The sequence below is a fragment of the Oncorhynchus masou genome, chromosome 14 (genome assembly GCF_036934945.1).
Source record: "Oncorhynchus masou masou isolate Uvic2021 chromosome 14, UVic_Omas_1.1, whole genome shotgun sequence".
NCBI lineage: Eukaryota > Metazoa > Chordata > Actinopteri > Salmoniformes > Salmonidae > Oncorhynchus > Oncorhynchus masou.
The window spans coordinates 39,434,417-39,459,322 of NC_088225.1; the positions used below are offsets into that span (position 1 = coordinate 39,434,417).

The 24,906-nt window shown below is 46.6% G+C and overlaps 1 protein-coding gene across 2 annotated transcripts in view; it reads right to left on the bottom strand.

Annotated features, from left to right (window-relative positions):
* LOC135554825 (protein CLEC16A-like) overlaps positions 1-24,906 on the bottom strand; it is a 126,449-nt gene that overhangs the window by 13,515 nt on the left and 88,028 nt on the right. For both annotated transcript variants that reach the window (XM_064987275.1, XM_064987274.1), the window contains exon 18: positions 18,868-18,988. In XM_064987275.1, the coding sequence (XP_064843347.1) occupies positions 18,868-18,988 (121 nt within the window). The remainder of the gene's footprint in view (positions 1-18,867; positions 18,989-24,906) is intronic.

The following is a 24,906-nucleotide window of genomic DNA, read 5'->3' on the forward strand; positions in this document are numbered from 1 at the left end:
CACAACCATACAGGCTATCAGATCACTGTTATCTACAGAGAGACCACAACACAACCATACAGGCTATCAGATCACTGTTATCTACAGAGAGAGAGACCACAACACAACCATACAGGCTATCAGATCACTGTTATCTACAGAGAGAGAGACCACAACACAACCATACAGGCTATCAGATCACTGTTATCTACAGAGAGACCACAACACAACCATACAGGCTATCAGATCACTGTTATCTACAGAGAGACCACAACACAACCATACAGGCTATCAGATCACTGTTATCTACAGAGAGAGAGACCACAACACAACCATACAGGCTATCAGATCACTGTTATCTACAGAGAGACCACAACACAACCATACAGGCTATCAGATCACTGTTATCTACAGAGAGAGAGACCACAACACAACCATACAGGCTATCAGATCACTGTTATCTACAGAGAGAGAGACCACAACACAACCATACAGGCTATCAGATCACTGTTATCTACAGAGAGAGAGACCACAACACAACCATACAGGCTATCAGATCACTGTTATCTACAGAGAGAGAGACCACAACACAACCATACAGGCTATCAGATCACTGTTATCTACAGAGAGAGAGAGACCACAACACAACCATACAGGCTATCAGATCACTGTTATCTACAGAGAGAGACCACAACACAACCATACAGGCTATCAGATCACTGTTATCTACAGAGAGAGAGACCACAACACAACCATACAGGCTATCAGATCACTGTTATCTACAGAGAGACCACAACACAACCATACAGGCTATCAGATCACTGTTATCTACAGAGAGAGACCACAACACAACCATACAGGCTATCAGATCACTGTTATCTACAGAGAGAGACCACAACACAACCATACAGGCTATCAGATCACTGTTATCTACAGAGAGACCACAACACAACCATACAGGCTATCAGATCACTGTTATCTACAGAGAGACCACAACACAACCATACAGGCTATCAGATCACTGTTATCTACAGAGAGACCACAACACAACCATACAGGCTATCAGATCACTGTTATCTACAGAGAGACCACAACACAACCATACAGGCTATCAGATCACTGTTATCTACAGAGAGAGAGACCACAACACAACCATACAGGCTATCAGATCACTGTTATCTACAGAGAGAGAGACCACAACACAACCATACAGGCTATCAGATCACTGTTATCTACAGAGAGAGACCACAACACAACCATACAGGCTATCAGATCACTGTTATCTACAGAGAGACCACAACACAACCATACAGGCTATCAGATCACTGTTATCTACAGAGAGAGAGACCACAACACAACCATACAGGCTATCAGATCACTGTTATCTACAGAGAGACCACAACACAACCATACAGGCTATCAGATCACTGTTATCTACAGAGAGAGAGACCACAACACAACCATACAGGCTATCAGATCACTGTTATCTACAGAGAGAGAGACCACAACACAACCATACAGGCTATCAGATCACTGTTATCTACAGAGAGAGAGACCACAACACAACCATACAGGCTATCAGATCACTGTTATCTACAGAGAGAGACCACAACACAACCATACAGGCTATCAGATCACTGTTATCTACAGAGAGAGAGACCACAACACAACCATACAGGCTATCAGATCACTGTTATCTACAGAGAGAGAGACCACAACACAACCATACAGGCTATCAGATCACTGTTATCTACAGAGAGAGAGACCACAACACAACCATACAGGCTATCAGATCACTGTTATCTACAGAGAGAGAGACCACAACACAACCATACAGGCTATCAGATCACTGTTATCTACAGAGAGAGACCACAACACAACCATACAGGCTATCAGATCACTGTTATCTACAGAGAGAGAGACCACAACACAACCATACAGGCTATCAGATCACTGTTATCTACAGAGAGACCACAACACAACCATACAGGCTATCAGATCACTGTTATCTACAGAGAGAGAGACCACAACACAACCATACAGGCTATCAGATCACTGTTATCTACAGAGAGAGAGACCACAACACAACCATACAGGCTATCAGATCACTGTTATCTACAGAGAGAGAGACCACAACACAACCATACAGGCTATCAGATCACTGTTATCTACAGAGAGAGAGACCACAACACAACCATACAGGCTATCAGATCACTGTTATCTACAGAGAGAGAGACCACAACACAACCATACAGGCTATCAGATCACTGTTATCTACAGAGAGAGACCACAACACAACCATACAGGCTATCAGATCACTGTTATCTACAGAGAGAGAGACCACAACACAACCATACAGGCTATCAGATCACTGTTATCTACAGAGAGACCACAACACAACCATACAGGCTATCAGATCACTGTTATCTACAGAGAGAGACCACAACACAACCATACAGGCTATCAGATCACTGTTATCTACAGAGAGAGAGACCACAACACAACCATACAGGCTATCAGATCACTGTTATCTACAGAGAGACCACAACACAACCATACAGGCTATCAGATCACTGTTATCTACAGAGAGAGACCACAACACAACCATACAGGCTATCAGATCACTGTTATCTACAGAGAGAGAGACCACAACACAACCATACAGGCTATCAGATCACTGTTATCTACAGAGAGACCACAACACAACCATACAGGCTATCAGATCACTGTTATCTACAGAGAGACCACAACACAACCATACAGGCTATCAGATCACTGTTATCTACAGAGAGACCACAACACAACCATACAGGCTATCAGATCACTGTTATCTACAGAGAGAGACCACAACACAACCATACAGGCTATCAGATCACTGTTATCTACAGAGAGAGACCACAACACAACCATACAGGCTATCAGATCACTGTTATCTACAGAGAGAGACCACAACACAACCATACAGGCTATCAGATCACTGTTATCTACAGAGAGAGAGACCACAACACAACCATACAGGCTATCAGATCACTGTTATCTACAGAGAGAGACCACAACACAACCATACAGGCTATCAGATCACTGTTATCTACAGAGAGAGACCACAACACAACCATACAGGCTATCAGATCACTGTTATCTACAGAGAGAGAGACCACAACACAACCATACAGGCTATCAGATCACTGTTATCTACAGAGAGAGACCACAACACAACCATACAGGCTATCAGATCACTGTTATCTACAGAGAGAGAGACCACAACACAACCATACAGGCTATCAGATCACTGTTATCTACAGAGAGAGAGACCACAACACAACCATACAGGCTATCAGATCACTGTTATCTACAGAGAGAGACCACAACACAACCATACAGGCTATCAGATCACTGTTATCTACAGAGAGAGACCACAACACAACCATACAGGCTATCAGATCACTGTTATCTACAGAGAGAGACCACAACACAACCATACAGGCTATCAGATCACTGTTATCTACAGAGAGAGAGACCACAACACAACCATACAGGCTATCAGATCACTGTTATCTACAGAGAGACCACAACACAACCATACAGGCTATCAGATCACTGTTATCTACAGAGAGAGACCACAACACAACCATACAGGCTATCAGATCACTGTTATCTACAGAGAGACCACAACACAACCATACAGGCTATCAGATCACTGTTATCTACAGAGAGACCACAACACAACCATACAGGCTATCAGATCACTGTTATCTACAGAGAGACCACAACACAACCATACAGGCTATCAGATCACTGTTATCTACAGAGAGAGAGACCACAACACAACCATACAGGCTATCAGATCACTGTTATCTACAGAGAGAGACCACAACACAACCATACAGGCTATCAGATCACTGTTATCTACAGAGAGAGACCACAACACAACCATACAGGCTATCAGATCACTGTTATCTACAGAGAGAGAGACCACAACACAACCATACAGGCTATCAGATCACTGTTATCTACAGAGAGAGAGACCACAACACAACCATACAGGCTATCAGATCACTGTTATCTACAGAGAGAGACCACAACACAACCATACAGGCTATCAGATCACTGTTATCTACAGAGAGAGAGACCACAACACAACCATACAGGCTATCAGATCACTGTTATCTACAGAGAGAGACCACAACACAACCATACAGGCTATCAGATCACTGTTATCTACAGAGAGACCACAACACAACCATACAGGCTATCAGATCACTGTTATCTACAGAGAGAGACCACAACACAACCATACAGGCTATCAGATCACTGTTATCTACAGAGAGAGAGACCACAACACAACCATACAGGCTATCAGATCACTGTTATCTACAGAGAGAGACCACAACACAACCATACAGGCTATCAGATCACTGTTATCTACAGAGAGAGACCACAACACAACCATACAGGCTATCAGATCACTGTTATCTACAGAGAGAGAGACCACAACACAACCATACAGGCTATCAGATCACTGTTATCTACAGAGAGAGAGACCACAACACAACCATACAGGCTATCAGATCACTGTTATCTACAGAGAGACCACAACACAACCATACAGGCTATCAGATCACTGTTATCTACAGAGAGAGAGACCACAACACAACCATACAGGCTATCAGATCACTGTTATCTACAGAGAGAGAGACCACAACACAACCATACAGGCTATCAGATCACTGTTATCTACACAGAGAGACCACAACACAACCATACAGGCTATCAGATCACTGTTATCTACAGAGAGAGACCACAACACAACCATACAGGCTATCAGATCACTGTTATCTACAGAGAGAGAGACCACAACACAACCATACAGGCTATCAGATCACTGTTATCTACAGAGAGACCACAACACAACCATACAGGCTATCAGATCACTGTTATCTACAGAGAGACCACAACACAACCATACAGGCTATCAGATCACTGTTATCTACAGAGAGACCACAACACAACCATACAGGCTATCAGATCACTGTTATCTACAGAGAGAGAGACCACAACACAACCATACAGGCTATCAGATCACTGTTATCTACAGAGAGAGACCACAACACAACCATACAGGCTATCAGATCACTGTTATCTACAGAGAGAGAGACCACAACACAACCATACAGGCTATCAGATCACTGTTATCTACAGAGAGAGAGACCACAACACAACCATACAGGCTATCAGATCACTGTTATCTACAGAGAGAGAGACCACAACACAACCATACAGGCTATCAGATCACTGTTATCTACAGAGAGAGAGACCACAACACAACCATACAGGCTATCAGATCACTGTTATCTACAGAGAGAGAGACCACAACACAACCATACAGGCTATCAGATCACTGTTATCTACAGAGAGAGACCACAACACAACCATACAGGCTATCAGATCACTGTTATCTACAGAGAGAGAGACCACAACACAACCATACAGGCTATCAGATCACTGTTATCTACAGAGAGAGACCACAACACAACCATACAGGCTATCAGATCACTGTTATCTACAGAGAGAGACCACAACACAACCATACAGGCTATCAGATCACTGTTATCTACAGAGAGAGACCACAACACAACCATACAGGCTATCAGATCACTGTTATCTACAGAGAGAGAGACCACAACACAACCATACAGGCTATCAGATCACTGTTATCTACAGAGAGAGAGACCACAACACAACCATACAGGCTATCAGATCACTGTTATCTACAGAGAGACCACAACACAACCATACAGGCTATCAGATCACTGTTATCTACAGAGAGAGAGACCACAACACAACCATACAGGCTATCAGATCACTGTTATCTACAGAGAGAGACCACAACACAACCATACAGGCTATCAGATCACTGTTATCTACAGAGAGAGACCACAACACAACCATACAGGCTATCAGATCACTGTTATCTACAGAGAGAGAGACCACAACACAACCATACAGGCTATCAGATCACTGTTATCTACAGAGAGAGACCACAACACAACCATACAGGCTATCAGATCACTGTTATCTACAGAGAGAGACCACAACACAACCATACAGGCTATCAGATCACTGTTATCTACAGAGAGAGACCACAACACAACCATACAGGCTATCAGATCACTGTTATCTACAGAGAGAGAGACCACAACACAACCATACAGGCTATCAGATCACTGTTATCTACAGAGAGACCACAACACAACCATACAGGCTATCAGATCACTGTTATCTACAGAGAGAGAGACCACAACACAACCATACAGGCTATCAGATCACTGTTATCTACAGAGAGAGAGACCACAACACAACCATACAGGCTATCAGATCACTGTTATCTACAGAGAGACCACAACACAACCATACAGGCTATCAGATCACTGTTATCTACAGAGAGAGACCACAACACAACCATACAGGCTATCAGATCACTGTTATCTACAGAGAGAGAGACCACAACACAACCATACAGGCTATCAGATCACTGTTATCTACAGAGAGAGAGACCACAACACAACCATACAGGCTATCAGATCACTGTTATCTACAGAGAGAGACCACAACACAACCATACAGGCTATCAGATCACTGTTATCTACAGAGAGACCACAACACAACCATACAGGCTATCAGATCACTGTTATCTACAGAGAGAGAGACCACAACACAACCATACAGGCTATCAGATCACTGTTATCTACAGAGAGAGACCACAACACAACCATACAGGCTATCAGATCACTGTTATCTACAGAGAGAGAGACCACAACACAACCATACAGGCTATCAGATCACTGTTATCTACAGAGAGAGAGACCACAACACAACCATACAGGCTATCAGATCACTGTTATCTACAGAGAGAGACCACAACACAACCATACAGGCTATCAGATCACTGTTATCTACAGAGAGAGAGACCACAACACAACCATACAGGCTATCAGATCACTGTTATCTACAGAGAGAGAGACCACAACACAACCATACAGGCTATCAGATCACTGTTATCTACAGAGAGAGACCACAACACAACCATACAGGCTATCAGATCACTGTTATCTACAGAGAGAGAGACCACAACACAACCATACAGGCTATCAGATCACTGTTATCTACAGAGAGAGAGACCACAACACAACCATACAGGCTATCAGATCACTGTTATCTACAGAGAGAGAGACCACAACACAACCATACAGGCTATCAGATCACTGTTATCTACAGAGAGAGACCACAACACAACCATACAGGCTATCAGATCACTGTTATCTACAGAGAGAGACCACAACACAACCATACAGGCTATCAGATCACTGTTATCTACAGAGAGAGACCACAACACAACCATACAGGCTATCAGATCACTGTTATCTACAGAGAGAGAGACCACAACACAACCATACAGGCTATCAGATCACTGTTATCTACAGAGAGAGAGACCACAACACAACCATACAGGCTATCAGATCACTGTTATCTACAGAGAGAGACCACAACACAACCATACAGGCTATCAGATCACTGTTATCTACAGAGAGAGAGACCACAACACAACCATACAGGCTATCAGATCACTGTTATCTACAGAGAGAGAGACCACAACACAACCATACAGGCTATCAGATCACTGTTATCTACAGAGAGAGACCACAACACAACCATACAGGCTATCAGATCACTGTTATCTACAGAGAGAGACCACAACACAACCATACAGGCTATCAGATCACTGTTATCTACAGAGAGAGACCACAACACAACCATACAGGCTATCAGATCACTGTTATCTACAGAGAGAGAGACCACAACACAACCATACAGGCTATCAGATCACTGTTATCTACAGAGAGAGAGACCACAACACAACCATACAGGCTATCAGATCACTGTTATCTACAGAGAGAGAGACCACAACACAACCATACAGGCTATCAGATCACTGTTATCTACAGAGAGAGAGACCACAACACAACCATACAGGCTATCAGATCACTGTTATCTACAGAGAGAGACCACAACACAACCATACAGGCTATCAGATCACTGTTATCTACAGAGAGACCACAACACAACCATACAGGCTATCAGATCACTGTTATCTACAGAGAGAGAGACCACAACACAACCATACAGGCTATCAGATCACTGTTATCTACAGAGAGAGAGACCACAACACAACCATACAGGCTATCAGATCACTGTTATCTACAGAGAGAGACCACAACACAACCATACAGGCTATCAGATCACTGTTATCTACAGAGAGAGAGACCACAACACAACCATACAGGCTATCAGATCACTGTTATCTACAGAGAGACCACAACACAACCATACAGGCTATCAGATCACTGTTATCTACAGAGAGAGACCACAACACAACCATACAGGCTATCAGATCACTGTTATCTACAGAGAGACCACAACACAACCATACAGGCTATCAGATCACTGTTATCTACAGAGAGAGAGACCACAACACAACCATACAGGCTATCAGATCACTGTTATCTACAGAGAGAGAGACCACAACACAACCATACAGGCTATCAGATCACTGTTATCTACAGAGAGACCACAACACAACCATACAGGCTATCAGATCACTGTTATCTACAGAGAGAGACCACAACACAACCATACAGGCTATCAGATCACTGTTATCTACAGAGAGAGAGACCACAACACAACCATACAGGCTATCAGATCACTGTTATCTACAGAGAGACCACAACACAACCATACAGGCTATCAGATCACTGTTATCTACAGAGAGAGACCACAACACAACCATACAGGCTATCAGATCACTGTTATCTACAGGATCAGACCACAACACAACCATACAGGCTATCAGATCACTGTTATCTACAGAGAGAGACCACAACACAACCATACAGGCTATCAGATCACTGTTATCTACAGAGAGAGACCACAACACAACCATACAGGCTATCAGATCACTGTTATCTACAGAGAGAGAGACCACAACACAACCATACAGGCTATCAGATCACTGTTATCTACAGAGAGAGAGACCACAACACAACCATACAGGCTATCAGATCACTGTTATCTACAGAGAGAGACCACAACACAACCATACAGGCTATCAGATCACTGTTATCTACAGAGAGAGAGACCACAACACAACCATACAGGCTATCAGATCACTGTTATCTACAGAGAGAGAGACCACAACACAACCATACAGGCTATCAGATCACTGTTATCTACAGAGAGAGACCACAACACAACCATACAGGCTATCAGATCACTGTTATCTACAGAGAGAGAGACCACAACACAACCATACAGGCTATCAGATCACTGTTATCTACAGAGAGAGAGACCACAACACAACCATACAGGCTATCAGATCACTGTTATCTACAGAGAGAGACCACAACACAACCATACAGGCTATCAGATCACTGTTATCTACAGAGAGAGACCACAACACAACCATACAGGCTATCAGATCACTGTTATCTACAGAGAGAGAGACCACAACACAACCATACAGGCTATCAGATCACTGTTATCTACAGAGAGAGAGACCACAACACAACCATACAGGCTATCAGATCACTGTTATCTACAGAGAGACCACAACACAACCATACAGGCTATCAGATCACTGTTATCTACAGAGAGAGAGACCACAACACAACCATACAGGCTATCAGATCACTGTTATCTACAGAGAGAGAGACCACAACACAACCATACAGGCTATCAGATCACTGTTATCTACAGAGAGAGACCACAACACAACCATACAGGCTATCAGATCACTGTTATCTACAGAGAGAGAGACCACAACACAACCATACAGGCTATCAGATCACTGTTATCTACAGAGAGAGAGACCACAACACAACCATACAGGCTATCAGATCACTGTTATCTACAGAGAGAGAGACCACAACACAACCATACAGGCTATCAGATCACTGTTATCTACAGAGAGAGAGACCACAACACAACCATACAGGCTATCAGATCACTGTTATCTACAGAGAGAGACCACAACACAACCATACAGGCTATCAGATCACTGTTATCTACAGAGAGAGACCACAACACAACCATACAGGCTATCAGATCACTGTTATCTACAGAGAGAGACCACAACACAACCATACAGGCTATCAGATCACTGTTATCTACAGAGAGACCACAACACAACCATACAGGCTATCAGATCACTGTTATCTACAGAGAGACCACAACACAACCATACAGGCTATCAGATCACTGTTATCTACAGAGAGACCACAACACAACCATACAGGCTATCAGATCACTGTTATCTACAGAGAGACCACAACACAACCATACAGGCTATCAGATCACTGTTATCTACAGAGAGACCACAACACAACCATACAGGCTATCAGATCACTGTTATCTACAGAGAGAGAGACCACAACACAACCATACAGGCTATCAGATCACTGTTATCTACAGAGAGACCACAACACAACCATACAGGCTATCAGATCACTGTTATCTACAGAGAGAGAGACCACAACACAACCATACAGGCTATCAGATCACTGTTATCTACAGAGAGACCACAACACAACCATACAGGCTATCAGATCACTGTTATCTACAGAGAGAGAGACCACAACACAACCATACAGGCTATCAGATCACTGTTATCTACAGAGAGAGACCACAACACAACCATACAGGCTATCAGATCACTGTTATCTACAGAGAGAGAGACCACAACACAACCATACAGGCTATCAGATCACTGTTATCTACAGAGAGAGAGACCACAACACAACCATACAGGCTATCAGATCACTGTTATCTACAGAGAGAGAGACCACAACACAACCATACAGGCTATCAGATCACTGTTATCTACAGAGAGACCACAACACAACCATACAGGCTATCAGATCACTGTTATCTACAGAGAGAGAGACCACAACACAACCATACAGGCTATCAGATCACTGTTATCTACAGAGAGACCACAACACAACCATACAGGCTATCAGATCACTGTTATCTACAGAGAGACCACAACACAACCATACAGGCTATCAGATCACTGTTATCTACAGAGAGACCACAACACAACCAGCAGGCTATCAGATCACTGTTATCACAACACAACCATACAGGCTATCAGATCACTGTTATCTACAGAGAGACCACAACACAACCATACAGGCTATCAGATCACTGTTATCTACAGAGAGACCACAACACAACCATACAGGCTATCAGATCACTGTTATCTACAGAGAGAGAGACCACAACACAACCATACAGGCTATCAGATCACTGTTATCTACAGAGAGAGAGACCACAACACAACCATACAGGCTATCAGATCACTGTTATCTACAGAGAGAGACCACAACACAACCATACAGGCTATCAGATCACTGTTATCTACAGAGAGACCACAACACAACCATACAGGCTATCAGATCACTGTTATCTACAGAGAGAGAGACCACAACACAACCATACAGGCTATCAGATCACTGTTATCTACAGAGAGACCACAACACAACCATACAGGCTATCAGATCACTGTTATCTACAGAGAGAGAGACCACAACACAACCATACAGGCTATCAGATCACTGTTATCTACAGAGAGAGAGACCACAACACAACCATACAGGCTATCAGATCACTGTTATCTACAGAGAGAGAGACCACAACACAACCATACAGGCTATCAGATCACTGTTATCTACAGAGAGACCACAACACAACCATACAGGCTATCAGATCACTGTTATCTACAGAGAGAGACCACAACACAACCATACAGGCTATCAGATCACTGTTATCTACAGAGAGAGAGACCACAACACAACCATACAGGCTATCAGATCACTGTTATCTACAGAGAGAGAGACCACAACACAACCATACAGGCTATCAGATCACTGTTATCTACAGAGAGAGACCACAACACAACCATACAGGCTATCAGATCACTGTTATCTACAGAGAGAGACCACAACACAACCATACAGGCTATCAGATCACTGTTATCTACAGAGAGAGACCACAACACAACCATACAGGCTATCAGATCACTGTTATCTACAGAGAGACCACAACACAACCATACAGGCTATCAGATCACTGTTATCTACAGAGAGAGACCACAACACAACCATACAGGCTATCAGATCACTGTTATCTACAGATCACTGAGAGAGACCACAACACAACCATACAGGCTATCAGATCACTGTTATCTACAGAGAGAGAGACCACAACACAACCATACAGGCTATCAGATCACTGTTATCTACAGAGAGAGAGACCACAACACAACCATACAGGCTATCAGATCACTGTTATCTACAGAGAGAGACCACAACACAACCATACAGGCTATCAGATCACTGTTATCTACAGAGAGAGACCACAACACAACCATACAGGCTATCAGATCACTGTTATCTACAGAGAGACCACAACACAACCATACAGGCTATCAGATCACTGTTATCTACAGAGAGAGAGACCACAACACAACCATACAGGCTATCAGATCACTGTTATCTACAGAGAGAGAGACCACAACACAACCATACAGGCTATCAGATCACTGTTATCTACAGAGAGACCACAACACAACCATACAGGCTATCAGATCACTGTTATCTACAGAGAGAGACCACAACACAACCATACAGGCTATCAGATCACTGTTATCTACAGAGAGAGAGACCACAACACAACCATACAGGCTATCAGATCACTGTTATCTACAGAGAGAGAGACCACAACACAACCATACAGGCTATCAGATCACTGTTATCTACAGAGAGACCACAACACAACCATACAGGCTATCAGATCACTGTTATCTACAGAGAGAGAGACCACAACACAACCATACAGGCTATCAGATCACTGTTATCTACAGAGAGAGACCACAACACAACCATACAGGCTATCAGATCACTGTTATCTACAGACTGTTATCTACAGAGAGACCACAACACAACCATACAGGCTATCAGATCACTGTTATCTACAGAGAGAGAGACCACAACACAACCATACAGGCTATCAGATCACTGTTATCTACAGAGAGACCACAACACAACCATACAGGCTATCAGATCACTGTTATCTACAGAGAGACCACAACACAACCATACAGGCTATTAGATCACTGTTATCTACAGAGAGACCACAACACAACCATACAGGCTATCAGATCACTGTTATCTACAGAGAGAGAGACCCCAACACAACCATACAGGCTATCAGATCACTGTTATCTACAGAGAGACCACAACACAACCATACAGGCTATCAGATCACTGTTATCTACAGAGAGAGAGACCACAACACAACCATACAGGCTATCAGATCACTGTTATCTACAGAGAGACCACAACACAACCATACAGGCTATCAGATCACTGTTATCTACAGAGAGAGAGACCACAACACAACCATACAGGCTATCAGATCACTGTTATCTACAGAGAGAGAGACCACAACACAACCATACAGGCTATCAGATCACTGTTATCTACAGAGAGAGACCACAACACAACCATACAGGCTATCAGATCACTGTTATCTACAGAGAGAGAGACCACAACACAACCATACAGGCTATCAGATCACTGTTATCTACAGAGAGAGAGACCACAACACAACCATACAGGCTATCAGATCACTGTTATCTACAGAGAGAGAGACCACAACACAACCATACAGGCTATCAGATCACTGTTATCTACAGAGAGAGAGACCACAACACAACCATACAGGCTATCAGATCACTGTTATCTACAGAGAGAGAGACCACAACACAACCATACAGGCTATCAGATCACTGTTATCTACAGAGAGACCACAACACAACCATACAGGCTATCAGATCACTGTTATCTACAGAGAGAGACCACAACACAACCATACAGGCTATCAGATCACTGTTATCTACAGAGAGACCACAACACAACCATATCTACAGGCTATCAGATCACTGTTATCTACAGAGAGACCACAACACAACCATACAGGCTATCAGATCACTGTTATCTACAGAGAGACCACAACACAACCATACAGGCTATCAGATCACTGTTATCTACAGAGAGACCACAACACAACCATACAGGCTATCAGATCACTGTTATCTACAGAGAGAGACCACAACACAACCATACAGGCTATCAGATCACTGTTATCTACAGAGAGAGACCACAACACAACCATACAGGCTATCAGATCACTGTTACAGAGAGAGACCACAACACAACCATACAGGCTATCAGATCACTGTTATCTACAGAGAGACCACAACACAACCATACAGGCTATCAGATCACTGTTATCTACAGAGAGAGACCACAACACAACCATACAGGCTATCAGATCACTGTTATCTACAGAGAGACCACAACACAACCATACAGGCTATCAGATCACTGTTATCTACAGAGAGAGACCACAACACAACCATACAGGCTATCAGATCACTGTTATCTACAGAGAGAGACCACAACACAACCATACAGGCTATCAGATCACTGTTATCTACAGAGAGAGAGACCACAACACAACCATACAGGCTATCAGATCACTGTTATCTACAGAGAGACCACAACACAACCATACAGGCTATCAGATCACTGTTATCTACAGATCAGAGAGAGACCACAACACAACCATACAGGCTATCAGATCACTGTTATCTACAGAGAGACCACAACACAACCATACAGGCTATCAGATCACTGTTATCTACAGAGAGACCACAACACAACCATACAGGCTATCAGATCACTGTTATCTACAGAGACCACAACACAACCATACAGGCTATCAGATCACTGTTATCTACAGAGAGACCACAACACAACCATACAGGCTATCAGATCACTGTTATCTACAGAGAGAGAGACCACAACACAACCATACAGGCTATCAGATCACTGTTATCTACAGAGAGACCACAACACAACCATACAGGCTATCAGATCACTGTTATCTACAGAGAGACCACAACACAACCATACAGGCTATCAGATCACTGTTATCTACAGAGAGAGAGACCACAACACAACCATACAGGCTATCAGATCACTGTTATCTACAGAGAGAGAGACCACAACACAACCATACAGGCTATCAGATCACTGTTATCTACAGAGAGAGACCACAACACAACCATACAGGCTATCAGATCACTGTTATCTACAGAGAGAGACCACAACACAACCATACAGGCTATCAGATCACTGTTATCTACAACCACAACACAACCATACAGGCTATCAGATCACTGTTATCTACAGACCATACAGAGACCACAACACAACCATACAGGCTATCAGATCACTGTTATCTACAGAGAGACCACAACACAACCATACAGGCTATCAGATCACTGTTATCTACAGAGAGAGAGACCACAACACAACCATACAGGCTATCAGATCACTGTTATCTACAGAGAGACCACAACACAACCATACAGGCTATCAGATCACTGTTATCTACAGAGAGACCACAACACAACCATACAGGCTATCAGATCACTGTTATCTACAGAGAGACCACAACACAACCATACAGGCTATCAGATCACTGTTATCTACAGAGAGACCACAACACAACCATACAGGCTATCAGATCACTGTTATCTACAGAGAGACCACAACACAACCATACAGGCTATCAGATCACTGTTATCTACAGAGAGAGACCACAACACAACCATACAGGCTATCAGATCACTGTTATCTACAGAGAGAGAGACCACAACACAACCATACAGGCTATTAGATCACTGTTATCTACAGAGAGAGCTATCAGATCACCACAACACAACCATACAGGCTATCAGATCACTGTTATCTACAGAGAGAGACCACAACACAACCATACAGGCTATCAGATCACTGTTATCTACAGAGAGAGAGACCACAACACAACCATACAGGCTATCAGATCACTGTTATCTACAGAGAGAGAGACCACAACACAACCATACAGGCTATCAGATCACTGTTATCTACAGAGAGAGAGACCACAACACAACCATACAGGCTATCAGATCACTGTTATCTACACTGTTATCTACAGAGAGAGACCACAACACAACCATACAGGCTATCAGATCACTGTTATCTACAGAGAGAGAGACCACAACACAACCATACAGGCTATCAGATCACTGTTATCTACAGAGAGAGAGACCACAACACAACCATACAGCTATCAGACCACTGTTATCTACAGAGAGAGAGACCACAACACAACCATACAGGCTATCAGATCACTGTTATCTACAGAGAGAGAGACCACAACACAACCATACAGGCTATCAGATCACTGTTATCTACAGAGAGAGAGACCACAACACAACCATACAGGCTATCAGATCACTGTTATCTACAGAGAGAGAGACCACAACACAACCATACAGGCTATCAGATCACTGTTATCTACAGAGAGACCACAACACAACCATACAGGCTATCAGATCACTGTTATCTACAGAGAGACCACAACACAACCATACAGGCTAATAAGAGTATAATAATGAGTAGTATTCATCAACTGTTTATACTTAGCCATCTACTTTCCCTTCCTCGTCAATAAAACTATGAGATCAACGTTACTATCAGATAGAGACTTAATCAACCCCCCCCAGGTCTCTATCAGGTAGAGACTTAATCAACCCCCCCCAGGTCTCTATCAGGTAGAGACTTAATCAACCCCCCCCCCCAGGTCTCTATCAGATAGAGACTTAATCAACCATCCCCCCAGGTCTCTATCTGATAGAGACTTAATCAACCCCCCCAGGTCTCTGTCAGATAGAGACTTAATCAACCCCCCCAGGTCTCTGTCAGATAGAGACTTAATCAACCATCACTCCCCCAGGTCTCTGTCAGATAGAGACTTAATCAACCCCCCCCCCCCCAGGTCTCTGTCAGATAGAGACTTAATCAACCCCCCCCCCAGGTCTCTGTCAGATAGAGACTTAATCAACCCCCCCCCCAGGTCTCTGTCAGATAGAGACTTAATCAACCCCCCCCCAGGTCTCTATCAGATAGAGACTTAATCAACCATCGCTCCCCCAGGTCTCTATCTGATAGAGACTTAATCAACCATCGCCCCCCAGGTCTCTATCAGATAGAGACTTAATCAACCCCCCAGGTCTCTATCAGATAGAGACTTAATCAATCCCCCCCAGGTCTCTATCAGATAGAGACTTAATCAACCCCCCCCAGGTCTCTATCAGATAGAGACTTAATCAACCCCCCCCCAGGTCTCTATCAGATAGAGACTTAATCAACTCCCCCAGGTCTCTATCAGATAGAGACTTAATCAACCATCACTCCCCCAGGTCTCTATCAGATAGAGACTTAATCAACCATCCCCCAGGTCTCTATCAGATAGAGACTTAATCAACCCCCCCCCCAGGTCTCTATCTGATAGAGACTTAATCAACCATCGCTCCCCCAGGTCTCTATCTGATAGAGACTTAATCAACCACCCCCAGGTCTCTATCAGATAGAGACTTAATCCCCCCCCAGGTCTCTATCGGGTAGAGACTTAATCAACCATCACTCCCCCAGGTCTCTATCTGATAGAGACTTAATCAACCATCCCTCCCCCAGGTCTCTATCTGATAGAGACTTAATCAACCATCCCTCCCCCAGGTCTCTATCAGATAGAGACTTAATCAACCATCCCTCCCCCAGGTCTCTATCAGATAGAGACTTAATCAACCATCCCTCCCCCAGGTCTCTATCAGATAGAGACTTAATCAACCATCCCTCCCCCAGGTCTCTATCTGATAGAGACTTAATCAACCATCGCTCCCCCAGGTCTCTATCTGATAGAGACTTAATCAACCATCACTCCCCCAGGTCTCTATCTGATAGAGACTTAATCACCCCCCCCCCCCCAGGTCTCTATCAGATAGAGACTTAATCAACCATCACTCCCCCAGGTCTCTATCAGATAGAGACTTAATCAACCCCCAGGTCTCTATCGGGTAGAGACTTAATCAACCCCCCCCCCAGGTCTCTATCGGGTAGAGACTTAATCAACCAACCCCCCAGGTCTCTCTCTGTATCAGAAGGGAAGTGATCAGTGTTTCATTTCATTTCACACACACACACACGCACGCACACACACACTCACATGACTCTGCTCTAAAAGTGTATCAGAGTTGAGTCAGAGGTTTCCACTGTGGGCCTGAACCCCTTCTGTCTGTTCCAAGAATATTACTGTAACAAACTCACACAGACTTACTGAGATCTAGAACCCAGTAGGTCTTGATGAGGTCTAGAACACGGTCAGTCTTGACGAGGTCTAGAACACGGTCAGTCTTGACGAGGTCTAGAACACGGTCAGTCTTGACGAGGTCTAGAACACGGTCAGTCTTGACGAGGTCTAGAACACAGTCGGTCTTGATGAGGTCTAGAACACGGTCAGTCTTGAGATCGAGAACACAGTCAGTCTTGAGATCGAGAACACAGTCAGTCTTGAGGTCGAGAACACAGTCAGTCTTGAGGTCGAGAACACAGTCAGTCTTGAGATCGAGAACACAGTCAGTCTTGAGGTCAAGAACACAGTCAGTCTTGAGATTGAGACCACAGTCAGTCTTGAGATCGAGACCACAGTCAGTCTTGAGATCGAGACCACAGTCAGTCTTGAGATCGAGACCACAGTCAGTCTTGAGATCGAGACCACAGTCAGTCTTGAGGTCTCGAACACAGTCAGTCGTGATGAGGTCAAGAGCATGGTCGGTCAGATCTTAACACACACACACACACACACACACACGCACAGTCTTACTTAGGTCCAGAACATCGTCGGTCTTGATGAGGTCTTCAGAGCGAGTGAGAGGAAGCTGCGTCTCTGGTTCTCCCTGCAGCTGGAGAGATAACGATCTCAGCATGAAGAACACACGGATGGCCTGGAGAGGGAGAACAACATCGGTCACCAACATACGACACACAGAGTGGCTGGTTCAGTGTGTCTCACTTGGTACAGAACATCCCTCCCCAGGTCAGTAGGTACAGAACATCCCTCCCCAGGTCAGTAGGTACAGAACATCCCTCCCCAGGTCAGTAGGTACAGAACATCCCTCCCCAGGTCAGTAGGTACAGAACATCCCTCCCCAGGTCAGTAGGTACAGAACATCCCTCCCCAGGTCAGTAGGTACAGAACATCCCTCCCCAGGTCAGTAGGTGGTACAGAACATCCCTCCCCAGGTCAGTAGGTGGTACAGAACATCCCTCCCCAGGTCAGTAGGTGGTACAGAACATCCCTCCCCAGGTCAGTAGGTGGTACAGAACATCCCTCCCCAGGTCAGTAGGTGGTACAGAACATCCCTCCCCAGGTCAGTAGGTGGTACAGAACATCCCTCCCCAGGTCAGTAGGTACAGAACATCCCTCCCCAGGTCAGTAGGTACAGAACATCCCTCCCCAGGTCAGTAGGTACAGAACATCCCTCCCCAGGTCAGTAGGTACAGAACATCCCTCCTCAGGTCAGTAGGTACAGAACATCCCTCCCCAGGTCAGTAGGTACAGAACATCCCTCCCCAGGTCAGTAGGTACAGAACATCCCTCCCCAGGTCAGTAGGTACAGAACATCCCTCCCCAGGTCAGTAGGTGGTACAGAACATCCCTCCCCAGGTCAGTAGGTACAGAACATCCCTCCCCAGGTCAGTAGGTGGTACAGAACATCCCTCCCCAGGTCAGTAGGTGCTACAGAACATCCCTCCCCAGGTCAGTAGGTGCTACAGAACATCCCTCCCCAGGTCAGTAGGTACAGAACATCCCTCCCCAGGTCAGTAGGTGGTACAGAACATCCCTCCCCAGGTCAGTAGGTGGTACAGAACATCCCTCCCCAGGTCAGTAGGTACAGAACATCCCTCCCCAGGTCAGTAGGTACAGAACATCCCTCCCCAGGTCAGTAGGTACAGAACATCCCTCCCCAGGTCAGTAGGTACAGAACATCCCTCCCCAGGTCAGTAGGTGGTACAGAACATCCCTCCCCAGGTCAGTAGGTGGTACAGAACATCCCTCCCCAGGTCAGTAGGTGGTACAGAACATCCCTCCCCAGGTCAGTAGGTGGTACAGAACATCCCTCCCCAGGTCAGTAGGTGGTACAGAACATCCCTCCCCAGGTCAGTAGGTGGTACAGAACATCCCTCCCCAGGTCAGTAGGTGGTACAGAACATCCCTCCCAGGTCAGTAGGTACAGAACATCCCTCCCCAGGTCAGTAGGTGAACATCCCTCCCCAGTACAGAACATCCCTCCCCAGGTCAGTAGGTACAGAACATCCCTCCCCAGGTCAGTAGGTACAGAACATCCCTCCCCAGGTCAGTAGGTACAGAACATCCCTCCCCAGGTCAGTAGGTACAGAACATCCCTCCCCAGGTCAGTAGGTGATACAGAACATCCCTCCCCAGGTCAGTAGGTGGTACAGAACATCCCTCCCCAGGTCAGTAGGTGGTACAGAACATCCCTCCCCAGGTCAGTAGGTGGTACAGAACATCCCTCCCCAGGTCAGTAGGTACAGAACATCCCTCCCCAGGTCAGTAGGTGGTACAGAGCATCCCTCCCCAGGTCAGTAGGTACAGAACATCCCTCCCCAGGTCAGTAGGTGGTACAGAACATCCCTCCCCAGGTCAGTAGGTGGTACAGAACATCCCTCCCCAGGTCAGTAGGTACAGAACATCCCTCCCCAGGTCAGTAGGTACAGAACATCCCTCCCCAGGTCAGTAGGTGGTACAGAACATCCCTCCCCAGGTCAGTAGGTGGTACAGAACATCCCTCCCCAGGTCAGTAGGTGGTACAGAACATCCCTCCCCAGGTCAGTAGGTACAGAACATCCCTCCCCAGGTCAGTAGGTACAGAACATCCCTCCCCAGGTCAGTAGGTACAGAACATCCCTCCCCAGGTCAGTAGGTACAGAACATCCCTCCCCAGGTCAGTAGGTACAGAACATCCCTCCCCAGGTCAGTAGGTGGTACAGAACATCCCTCCCCAGGTCAGTAGGTGGTACAGAACATCCCTCCACAGGTCAGTAGGTGGTACAGAACATCCCTCCTCAGGTCAGTAGGTGGTACAGAACATCCCTCCCCAGGTCAGTAGGTGGTACAGAACATCCCTCCCCAGGTCAGTAGGTACAGAACATCCCTCCCCAGGTCAGTAGGTGGTACAGAACATCCCTCCCCAGGTCAGTAGGTGGTACAGAACATCCCTCCCCAGGTCAGTAGGTACAGAACATCCCTCCCCAGGTCAGTAGGTACAGAACATCCCTCCCCAGGTCAGTAGGTGGTACAGAACTTCCCTCCCCAGGTCAGTAGGTACAGAACATCCCTCCCCAGGTCAGTAGGTACAGAACATCCCTCCCCAGGTCAGTAGGTACAGAACATCCCTCCCCAGGTCAGTAGGTGGTACAGAACATCCCTCCCCAGGTCAGTAGGTACAGAACATCCCTCCCCAGGTCAGTAGGTACAGAACATCCCTCCCCAGGTCAGTAGGTGGTACAGAACTTCCCTCCCCAGGTCAGTAGGTGGTACAGAACATCCCTCCCCAGGTCAGTAGGTGGTACAGAACATCCCTCCCCAGGTCAGTAGGTACAGAACATCCCTCCCCAGGTCAGTAGGTACAGAACATCCCTCCCCAGGTCAGTAGGTACAGAACATCCCTCCCCAGGTCAGTAGGTGGTACAGAACATCCCTCCCCAGGTCAGTAGGTGGTACAGAACATCCCTCCCCAGGTCAGTAGGTACAGAACATCCCTCCCCAGGTCAGTAGGTACAGAACATCCCTCCCCAGGTCAGTAGGTGGTACAGAACATCCCTCCCCAGGTCAGTAGGTGGTACAGAACATCCCTCCCCAGGTCAGTAGGTACAGAACATCCCTCCCCAGGTCAGTAGGTACAGAACATCCCTCCCCAGGTCAGTAGGTGGTACAGAACATCCCTCCCCAGGTCAGTAGGTGGTACAGAACATCCCTCCCCAGGTCAGTAGGTACAGAACATCCCTCCCCAGGTCAGTAGGTACAGAACATCCCTCATCAGGTCAGTAGGTGGTACAGAACATCCCTCCCCAGGTCAGTAGGTACAGAACATCCCTCCCCAGGTCAGTAGGTACAGAACATCCCTCCCCAGGTCAGTAGGTACAGAACATCCCTCCCCAGGTCAGTAGGTACAGAACATCCCTCCCCAGGTCAGTAGGTATAGAACATCCCTCCCCAGGTCAGTAGGTGGTACAGAACATCCCTCCCCAGGTCAGTAGGTGGTACAGAACATCCCTCCCAGGTCAGTAGGTACAGAACATCCCTCCCCAGGTCAGTAGGTACAGAACATCCCTCCCCAGGTCAGTAGGTGGTACAGAACATCCCTCCCCAGGTCAGTAGGTACAGAACATCCCTCCCCAGGTCAGTAGGTACAGAACATCCCTCCCCAGGTCAGTAGGTGGTACAGAACATCCCTCCCCAGGTCAGTAGGTGGTACAGAACATCCCTCCCCAGGTCAGTAGGTACAGAACATCCCTCCCCAGGTCAGTAGGTACAGAACATCCCTCCCCAGGTCAGTAGGTACAGAACATCCCTCCCCAGGTCAGTAGGTGGTACAGAACATCCCTCCCCAGGTCAGTAGGTACAGAACATCCCTCCCCAGGTCAGTAGGTACAGAACATCCCTCCCCAGGTCAGTAGGTGGTACAGAACATCCCTCCCCAGGTCAGTAGGTGGTACAGAACATCCCTCCCCAGGTCAGTAGGTACAGAACATCCCTCCCCAGGTCAGTAGGTGGTACAGAACATCCCTCCCCAGGTCAGTAGGTACAGAACATCCCTCCCCAGGTCAGTAGGTGGTACAGAACATCCCTCCCCAGGTCAGTAGGTGGTACAGAACATCCCTCCCCAGGTCAGTAGGTACAGAACATCCCTCCCCAGGTCAGTAGGTACAGAACATCCCTCCCCAGGTCAGTAGGTGGTACAGAACATCCCTCCCCAGGTCAGTAGGTGGTACAGAACATCCCTCCCCAGGTCAGTAGGTGGTACAGAACATCCCTCCCCAGGTCAGTAGGTACAGAACATCCCTCCCCAGGTCAGTAGGTACAGAACATCCCTCCCCAGGTCAGTAGGTACAGAACATCCCTCCCCAGGTCAGTAGGTACAGAACATCCCTCCCCAGGTCAGTAGGTACAGAACATCCCTCCCCAGGTCAGTAGGTACAGAACATCCCTCCCCAGGTCAGTAGGTACAGAACATCCCTCCCCAGGTCAGTAGGTGGTACAGAACATCCCTCCTCAGGTCAGTAGGTGGTACAGAACATCCCTCCCCAGGTCAGTAGGTGGTACAGAACATCCCTCCCCAGGTCAGTAGGTACAGAACATCCCTCCCCAGGTCAGCAGGTACAGAACATCCCTCCCCAGGTCAGTAGGTGGTACAGAACATCCCTCCCCAGGTCAGTAGGTACAGAACATCCCTCCCCAGGTCAGTAGGTGGTACAGAACATCCCTCCCCAGGTCAGTAGGTACAGAACATCCCTCCCCAGGTCAGTAGGTACAGAACATCCCTCCCCAGGTCAGTAGGTGGTACAGAACTTCCCTCCCCAGGTCAGTAGGTACAGAACATCCCTCCCCAGGTCAGTAGGTACAGAACATCCCTCCCCAGGTCAGTAGGTGGTACAGAACATCCCTCCCCAGGTCAGTAGGTACAGAACATCCCTCCCCAGGTCAGTAGGTACAGAACATCCCTCCCCAGGTCAGTAGGTGGTACAGAACATCCCTCCCCAGGTCAGTAGGTGGTACAGAACATCCCTCCCCAGGTCAGTAGGTACAGAACATCCCTCCCCAGGTCAGTAGGTACAGAACATCCCTCCCCAGGTCAGTAGGTGGTACAGAACATCCCTCCCCAGGTCAGTAGGTACAGAACATCCCTCCTCAGGTCAGTAGGTACAGAACATCCCTCCCCAGGTCAGTAGGTGGTACAGAACATCCCTCCTCAGGTCAGTAGGTACAGAACATCCCTCCCCAGGTCAGTAGGTGGTACAGAACATCCCTCCCCAGGTCAGTAGGTACAGAACATCCCTCCCCAGGTCAGTAGGTGGTACAGAACATCCCTCCCCAGGGTCAGTAGGTGGTACAGAACATCCCTCCCCAGGTCAGTAGGTACAGAACATCCCTCCCCAGGTCAGTAGGTGGTACAGAACATCCCTCCCCAGGTCAGTAGGTGGTACAGAACATCCCTCCCCAGGTCAGTAGGTGGTACAGAACATCCCTCCCCAGGTCAGTAGGTACAGAACATCCCTCCCCAGGTCAGTAGGTGGTACAGAACATCCCTCCCCAGGTCAGTAGGTACAGAACATCCCTCCCCAGGTCAGTAGGTACAGAACATCCCTCCCCAGGTCAGTAGGTGGTACAGAACATCCCTCCCCAGGTCAGTAGGTGGTACAGAACATCCCTCCCCAGGTCAGTAGGTACAGAACATCCCTCCCCAGGTCAGTAGGTACAGAACATCCCTCCCCAGGTCAGTAGGTGGTACAGAACATCCCTCCCCAGGTCAGTAGGTGGTACAGAACATCCCTCCCCAGGTCAGTAGGTGGTACAGAACATCCCTCCCCAGGTCAGTAGGTACAGAACATCCCTCCCCAGGTCAGTAGGTACAGAACATCCCTCCCCAGGTCAGTAGGTACAGAACATCCCTCCCCAGGTCAGTAGGTACAGACATCCCTCCCCAGGTCAGTAGGTGGTACAGAACATCCCTCCCCAGGTCAGTAGGTACAGAACATCCCTCCCCAGGTCAGTAGGTACAGAACATCCCTCCCCAGGTCAGTAGGTACAGAACATCCCTCCCCAGGTCAGTAGGTGGTA